The sequence below is a fragment of the Prionailurus bengalensis genome, chromosome X (genome assembly GCF_016509475.1).
Source record: "Prionailurus bengalensis isolate Pbe53 chromosome X, Fcat_Pben_1.1_paternal_pri, whole genome shotgun sequence".
NCBI lineage: Eukaryota > Metazoa > Chordata > Mammalia > Carnivora > Felidae > Prionailurus > Prionailurus bengalensis.
The window spans coordinates 58,854,243-58,862,983 of record NC_057361.1 but is presented as its reverse complement, the minus strand read 5'-3'; the positions used below and the strand labels follow the sequence as shown (position 1 = coordinate 58,862,983).

General features: G+C 39.5%; 1 protein-coding gene across 4 annotated transcripts in view; it reads right to left on the bottom strand.

Moving 5' to 3' along the window:
* Window positions 1–1,647: 1,647 nt before the first annotated feature.
* Window positions 1,648–8,741, bottom strand: part of OGT (O-linked N-acetylglucosamine (GlcNAc) transferase) — a 37,075-nt gene continuing 29,981 nt past the window's right edge. For all 4 annotated transcript variants that reach the window (XM_043570677.1, XM_043570678.1, XM_043570680.1 and 1 more), the window contains 3 exons: window positions 8,004–8,256; window positions 7,202–7,325; window positions 1,648–3,906 (listed from right to left, as the gene is read on the bottom strand). In XM_043570677.1, coding sequence (XP_043426612.1) covers window positions 3,732–3,906; window positions 7,202–7,325; window positions 8,004–8,256 — 552 coding nt within the window. In that variant the 3' untranslated portion in view covers window positions 1,648–3,731. The remainder of the gene's footprint in view (window positions 3,907–7,201; window positions 7,326–8,003; window positions 8,257–8,741) is intronic.

Below are 8,741 nucleotides of genomic sequence, written 5' to 3'. Positions count from 1 at the left end.
TGAATATTCCCACAGAAGTTTCATCTGTGAGAACTTGGATAAGCAAGCGCCAGCTCCTTGCTTGCATCGCCCAAACCTCTAAGCCTGTTTGCCCACCCTCCAAACTACTCTGAGCTAGGAGGAAACGGGGGAAGGCCACCTAGACCCCTAGATAAGAGTAAGGCATTAATCCAACAGTGCCTGGCAACACCGGACGGTGACGTTTGTTTCCAGAACCCTCCAAACCCTGAAGATAGAGGGGTTGGTTACTTCAGGCTTTTTGGCACTTGCTCCAAACACACCGAGAAAAACAAACTGGGCAGGTAAACGCTTTCTGGATGGTGCCCATTTCTCTGGCGGACACCCATACATTTCAGAATTTAAGCATTTAACCAACAGAATACAAATAAAACCTCCTTGCGTTTAAAGATATGAATAATATTAATATTGATTTCATGCTGGGCACTGTTCCAAGTGTTCTATATGGGTTTAATGCTTAAGACACCTTAAAAATAGGCAGTGTCAGCACTCCTTTTACAGGGATCCCCTGGCTAGAGAGTGGCAGACCTGGGATTCAAACTCCAGCAGCCCTGGTTCCAAAATCCAAACTCTTAAGCACTAAACTGCCTACATGTATAAAGGTATCCTGAATGGATGGGGAACAAGTGACAAGGGGTTTATCATTAGAACCCTATCTCTACAACAAACTTGCAAGTTTACCTCTACAAGCCTCGTCTATAAAAAAAAATGGGGGTTACATAAATGTGTCCCTTAGAAGTTTGGGCAAAGAACCAGAATGTTAGCTGTAGTTACTATGAAGAGGCATGTGCTTCAAGTAAAAAGTGGGTTAGGACTGGAATCGAATCATGTTACACAAGCTCATTCAGGACACACAACTCCTTTAGACTGAAGGCAGGAGAAACTAAAGTAGACTGAAAATAACCCAGGCAGATTCAAAACATACAGAAGGTAGGGGTAAGAATGTTTATGAGTAGGCTACTGGACACCTTTCTGCCCCCACCACCTCTTAGGAAGCAGCATCAAGACACACACCAGACCATTTAGGGCTTTGGGAATCACAACCCACAGAAAAAGGGGGGTGGCATAAATCAGCTGAAATTTATTCATTTTTAATGTAAACACTATGCCCAACCTGAGGCTTGAATGCACAACCCCAAGATCAAGAGTCACATGCTCTACCAACTGAGCCAGCCAGGTGCCCCTGAAATTTTATTGAAAAAAATTTCCCCATTTATTATCTCTGAGAAAATGGGCAGCTAAACAGCCTGCTTTGGTCCCTGATGCACCGATATCCTCACTCATACCTGTGGCTGAGTTCAAATACCGAGCATGAATGAATGGCCCACACAAAGAGTAAGACTACAGCGACAGATGAAGCCAGAGCAGTCGTAAGCAAAACAACAACAAAAAAAAACATGAATGGGTGTGCTGGGAGTTACAGGCTCTGTCCTCATTGTAACGGGTCATAAACCAACCCCACCCCCCTCTACGACACCTGAGAAAACTAACTCTTAATATTGCAGCTACACTAGGGAAATCTGGTCCTTTTGTTGTTTGCAGCTGTTCACATGTAAGCTTCATCACTGGATGACCCAATTATTCTGTCCAACGCTCAATTTAACAGAACACAAAATACATCAGCCACAGTAAGGGCAAATCATTCATTTATTGTTTAAGGATCGCAAGACAACATCTGGATTTCTGTAGCACAATTTAAATGTTTACTTTTTTGATAAAGCGGAGTATAATAGAAAAAACAATTAGTTTCCAATAATATCTATATCTCTATTCAGAATTAGGTCTTCCACAGACATGTTACCTGGAAACAAAAGCCTATTACAATAAGCAAAGCTTCAACCAGAGCGGCTACTTTTCGTGCCAGGAAAAAGTTCATCCCTATAGGAGGAATGATGTGCTATGTAAAATGGCTGTAAGGCCACAGCCTTGAGGGCACTGGAAGTATATTATCCTATTCCACATGAAGTAGTTTGGTGAATTTCAAACATCAGTTTATCTGCAACCATGCTGGCAACCTTTGACAGTTCAATCGGGTAAAAAATAAATTAAATCCCTAAACTGATGTTTCTTGATTTACATTGTTAGAAGGTACACACAGTTCATTACCATGTAATTCTGGCAAGAATTACATCGGAGACTCCTTGCTCAGATTTTGGTTAACAGTAAGAATCTTTCAGAAATTCAAGTTCTTATTAATCAATAATTTGTCAACTAGGATACATTCAGGCATCAGCTGCAACTACAGAATAGGTGCACTGCCTCAGCGCTTTGGAAAGACATTATAATCTAGAACACTACTAGCAGACAAAAATTATCTGTTACTGGATAGCATAAGTACAGTACAGCAACACAAAACATATATTCATATGTTGGCTTGTTTAAGCCTCAAGCCCTCGATCCTTTGCTGAAACTCAGTAATTTTATTCCTATGGTTTTTAATACCAAGAACTCAAGCTCCAGGAGGGCTAAAGTCTAATTTGTACTCCAAACCAAGTAGCAGTGCAGTTTGCTACCACTGAGGCTGATCCGTACAGACTTCAAGTCCAGAAGATAGTTATTATATAATACCCTAGAAGGTCTGAAAAATAATTACTCATTTACACAGCTGGTCCTTCAGCTTTTTACCTATGTTTTCTGATGAACATTATTCAATGTACTGAAGATAACTGTGACTTACTGATCAAATATGCGAATACTTATACTTACCTGGGATTTCATTTCTGCTGAAAGAAATAGGAAGAACAGGACTCACTTAAAAAAACAAACTTGAGAAAGGAAGGTAAAAATCTTATCACACACTATCACTTTTGGAAGCAGCATAGAGGGGCAGTCAAAGGTAAAACACTGGTGAAATAGGTCAAAACTAGGCCCAAAAAATCTATATCATCATCAATGGCAGTACCACAACTACGCCCTGCATAATTATCACTCCTAAGAATTTTCATTTGGCACCAGATGACGTGTTTAAGAGAAACACTCTGGGATGTTTAAAATCAGACTTCGTTTCGTCAGCTGAGTTACAGGAGAAATTTTAAAGTGGGGGAAGGGAAGAGAAGGAAATGGGAAACGGACCAGAAAAACAAAATGTTTAAGTCATCATCTAAACCAACAAAGCACTGATAGTTCCAAACATTAGGTCAGACACTAAAATGACTGATATAGGCTCAAGTGGTTTATAAAACCTATAAAAAGACTACACCAGCAAAGTCCCCGTTAATCTGTAGAGTTCAGAAACTAAAACAAGGGGCAACATTTTAGCTTAAAACCTTATCTCAAGAGAATCATATACACTTCACGTGAATAAAAATACCTGAAACCAAACATTTTTAAAAGCTCCAATACCCAAAATATAAAGAAAAAATTAATTCAGAAGACTTGATCAATCCATGGAATCACAAAACGGCTGGACAATCTCCATCTCCCCTCCACACTAACCATCCCATGGAAGACCAAAGGAGAGCAGACCTTCCAGACCTACGCACCACCTGATTGCTGCAAAATTCTGTGGAGATTCCTTGTGGGACAGCAGTTTCCCATCTCGTGTCTCTCCCTATCATGCAGGAAGCAAGTCTGGCTGTGCTATTCTATGATCATTTGTCACCCATCTGCAACATGATACTGTACAGTAAGTAAAAAGTACGTTCTCTAGTTCCCTTTCCCTGGAAAGTTGAGGCTCAGGTACAGGGGTAATCTCCTGTTCACACAGTCTTTATTTAGGCCGACTCAGTGACTTCGACAGGCTTAATCATGTGATCAGGTTTGTTGCCAGCTGCATAATGCTCCCACATCTGTAGATAGAGCCGCTCTAGTTCCATTGTGTATTGTTTGGTGTTGAACAGAGGGCTAGATATTCTCTGCTTCCAGACTTTGCCACGGATTTTCTTCAGGCTAGGTAAGAAAACAAAAAGAACCAAGTTTTAAAATCAGAGCAGAAACTCAGAACTAGCCCTCATAAATACCTAGTTACCTCTATGGTAAAATACATGACTGAACTTCACACAATTTTCTCTCCTGATTGGCCACCCTGACCTCAAGGTTGAAAAATTAAAGGGTCACAACTAACATAATGCTAACACTTACAATCAAGTTTACCCATGTCCTCTGAAAATACTCAGCTCATTCCTAAAGAAGTATATGCAAGAGACACCATGCTTTCCCCCGTCATCTCATTTCTATCTTTAAAATAGGGGTGTTGGGGTAGCTCAGTCGGTTAAGCGGCCAACTTCGGCTCAGGTCATGATCTCGCAGTCCATGAGTTCAAGCCCCGCGTCGGGCTCTGTGCTGACAGCTCAGAGCCTGGAGCCTGTTTCAGATTCTGTGTCTCCCTCTCTCTGACCCTCCCCCGTTCATGCTCTGTCTCTGTCTCAAAATAAACGTCAAAAAATAAAATAAAGAATTGGCAAGGACACGTGCCTACTCCATGTATTACTGGTTAGAATGTACACTGCTTACCCTTTTGGTAAGCAATTTACCAATGTGTGTGTTAAGAAACTTAAATGGCCATAACCCTCTGACATATCATGAACACTTTTAAATCTATTCACAAGAAATAATCAGAGATACAGGCAAACCTGGCCATGCAAAGATGTTCACTGAAGCATCATTTACAATAGCCAATGCACAAACATATGAAGTATTCAATTTATGAATATCTTAATAAGAAAAATACCCTAAGGGATAAGAAATGTACTACATTTACTGCCATCATTTCCCCCTTGTATATGAACTGTTTATTTCGATATTAAAAAAAAAAAAGTGTTCCAGGGCTTCTGAGTGGCTCAGTCGGTTAAGCATCCAACTCTTGACTTCAGCTCAGGTCATGATCTCACGGTTCATGAGTTTGAGCCGCGCACTAGGCTCTGCACCGATAGTGTGGAATCTGCTTAGGATTCTCTCTCCCTCTCTCTCTCTGTCCCTTCCCCACTTGCACATTCTGTCTCTAAATAAATAAATAAATAAATTAAATAAATAAATAAATAAATAAATAAAATGCATAAATAAATAAAAACATTTAAAAAAAGTGTTACAAATATCACCAAGACCATGGTTCTGCTCAGACAGGAAAAAAAAAAAATTAATTCTTCTGGGAAAAAGGGAAAAGAATTCTCTACTCCTCTTCTAAAAATGTAATTTGTCACAAGATTCTTCTTCTGTGGACACAATTACTACTAGAGCAAGACGCTGGACCACTCCTATACGTTTTTAAAAGCAATAAAAAAATTTCAATGTCTGTTGTGACAGAACTAGTACAATGCCTACACATTATCTGTTGGCCTCAACCCAACCATTAATCATATTAATGCTACCTTCCAGATAAAAGTACGTCAGTGCTCTATCTTATGTTTCTAAGTTCTGTATGTCACCAGGAGAATGATATGGTACATCCATACAATGCAATACTATTCGGCAATAAAAAAGAATGAAGTACTAATATAAGCCAGCATCATGGATAAACCTCACAATGTTATCCGTAAGTGAAAACATTCAGAGTACAAACTGTACGGTTTCATTTATATAAGGCAAAACAAAGTTTTGATGGGGGAAAAAATCAGAACAGGAATAGTCTCTGAGGGTTGGTGTGGAGGATGAACTAACAAGGAACACGAGGGAACTTTCTGCAGTGAGGATAATGTTCTATATACTGTCATGGGTTTGGGTTATAAAGGAATGTCTCAAAACTCAAATTTAAAATTTGTATATTCCACTGTATATAAATTCTGCCTCAAAAAAAAATTAAACTCTAGTTAACGATGTCCATTCTGAAGTACGGATGTCTGCAATTCACTTCAAAATCAATCAAATAATATGGACTGCTAGATGGATAGAGGAATAAATAGATGGGAAGATACATGATTAAGTATACAAAGATGTTAGTGGTAAAATCTAGGCAGTAGGTAGAGAAGTGTTTACTATAAAATTGAAAAATTTTATAACAGAATGTTGGGAAAAAGTATTGTATGAAATCAACTAAGCTCTAAATTTTTTTTTTAAATACACTAAAAGATTTACTATAGTTATATTGGACTGAAGAACACCTATCTTACTTTTTTTAATGGCTGGATTCAAAATTTTCAACCATTTTTCTTAGATGTATATGATGTTCAATAGAGAAAATTTTTGAAAATAAATGCTTCATATCTTTTGAATGCTTACCAAGAACTTTTGTAAGTGCGTTACATGGAACGCCTTTTTTTAATCCTCAAGTCTCTGCAAGGTAGGTACTATCCTTCATCCCCATTTTGCAGATGGAAAAACCAAGGCAGAGACTAAATTGCCCAAAGTCACAAAGCTCGTAAGTGGGAGAGCATGGATTCAAACCCAGGCAGTCTAATTCAAAGACGGTGCTTTTTTAAACTTCTCTAGAATATGCTACTTCTCGGAAAAACACAAAGAAAAAAATTACCCATAACACCGAAAGAAAAGCCTCATTTAAGAGAGAAACACTACTTCATTGTATGGCTAAAGCATCACTTATCTAAGCACCACCCCTCTAATTCCCACCCACTTGGGGCACTGAAGTTATGCTCCCCCCCCCCTTTATGCTACAGTGAAGATTTGGCCCTATTAGCGTCAAAGGTCTGGTTTTTGTTTTGTTTTTTTAAAACGCTCTTAAAATCTTCGAGGAAGGGTTATACCAACTTACTCACTGTATGAAATGTATGAAAAAGCCAGCACCTCAGTGCTCCCTCAATGGTATCATATTAAAAATATTTTATTTTGTAGGCAAATACTGGGTATAACACAGTGTTATATCTATACTTCTACAGAGGCTGAAACGTTTTCGCTGTTAACCATTTGTATTTCCACTTCAGTGACTTGTCTGCTCATTTCCTTATTTACTTTCCTATTAAAGAATTTAAGATATAAATGTTCTTCAGTCTTTCTATAGCCAGGCTACTATTACTTGACATCAGAAACGAAAGATTTTTTCCCCCTGTTGCCTGCCTTTTAATTTTCTTGACTCACTTTTATTCAGCCATTTACCCTTTACATAGTAAAACCTATTGGCCACTGTGTTTACGAAAGTTTAGAAAGTTCTCTCATCTAGAGATCGTACAACTAATCCACCTATTTCATATTAGCCTTCTTTACTGATTTCATTTCCTAACACCTATATTCCCTCTAAATTTTCTGCATCTATCTCCTTTACCATGCAATTTGTTCAGTAAGCAAGTTTACTTACTATTCTAGATCCGTTCCTAGTTTCACAGCTATGTCTTCATATTCTTGTCTATTTTTAGCAATAAGCTCAAGACAACCTAAACAAGTGAGCTGGGAAGCTGCAACTCGAGAAGCAAGTGTCTCTCCTGTAATAAAAAAGGGGACAAACTGCATGTCTGAGAATGTAAACGGCAGTTATTGTTATTTATGTTAAGTACCCACACAATACAGAGGAGGAGAATGAAGCAAAGTGCTTAGACATGAACAAAGCTCATTTATCATCTTGCCCTAAACGCTGTTTCTAGTACACAAATTTTCACCTAAAAATGTCTCCCCAGGGAGATTTTAAAAACAACAAGGAAAAGGGGCACCTGGGTGGCTCAGTCAGTTAAGTGTCTGGCTCTTAGTTTCGGCTCAGGTCATGATCTCACAGTTTTGTGAGATTGAGCCCTGCATCAGGCTCTACACTGACAGCACAAACCTGCTTGGGATTCTCCGTCTCCCTCTCTCTCTGCCCACTGGCCCCCACTCGCGCTCTCTCTCAAAAGAAATAAACTTCTAAAGATATGTTAAAAGGAAATAAAAAATAAATAAAAAGAACAAGGAAGGGGCGCGCCTGGGTGGCTCAGTTGGTTAAGTGTCTGACTCTTGATTTCAGCTCAGGTCATGATCCCACGGTCCATGAGTTCGAGCCTTGCATCAGGCTCATGCTGACAGCATGGAGCCTGCTTGGGATTCTCTCTCCCTCATCCTCTCTCTCTCAAAATAAACTTTAAAAAAATAAAAAGGACAAAGAAGATTCCTTTGATTTATCAGCAACTCACCTGGCATAGTTACCATGGGTGTTCCTGCCCAGAGGACATCCATCCCCGTGGTGTGCCCATTACAGAGCGGAGTGTCCAGGCAGACATCAGCCAGCTGGCCTCTCCTGACATGCTCCTCTTTAGGAGCAACAGGTGAAAAAATGATACGGTTCTGGGGAAGGCCCATGTTTTGCGCATATTGTTGGATATTAGGTTCTCCTACTGCTGGAAAACGCAACAGCCACAGCACACTATTGGGAACCCGCTTCAGAATCTGAAAGGGGGAAATAAGAATAATTTTTAGTAGCAGCTCCACCCTTCTCAAGAAAGGCTCCCATAGAGCTCTAATAATTCTAGCAGTCTACTCTTGTCACCCACAGAGCAGCCTGCTGTGAACTTTGTCTTTCCTTCATAGATGAATGAGATCAACTGAATCATACACTCCTGTTCTGCTTAGCTGTCCCCAGAGTTCAAAGAAAGAGAAGACTGATGTAAGACACAAAACAAGTTACTAATTGGCAAAATCTGAGGCAGCTGCGTCCTGTGGGAATTGTTACTGGCAGTGATTTTTGTCGATGAGATAGAAATTTTCCATCTCAAATTTTAAATCCCCCACCATGACACAACAAATAAAGTCAGCTCACACTTGCCCAACTTTATGTGCTTAATCAAGATTAGGTGTCAGCAGACTTTCTGTAAAGGACTGGAGAGCAAATACTTTCGGCTTTGCGGCCACATGGACTCTGTTATAACTGCTTG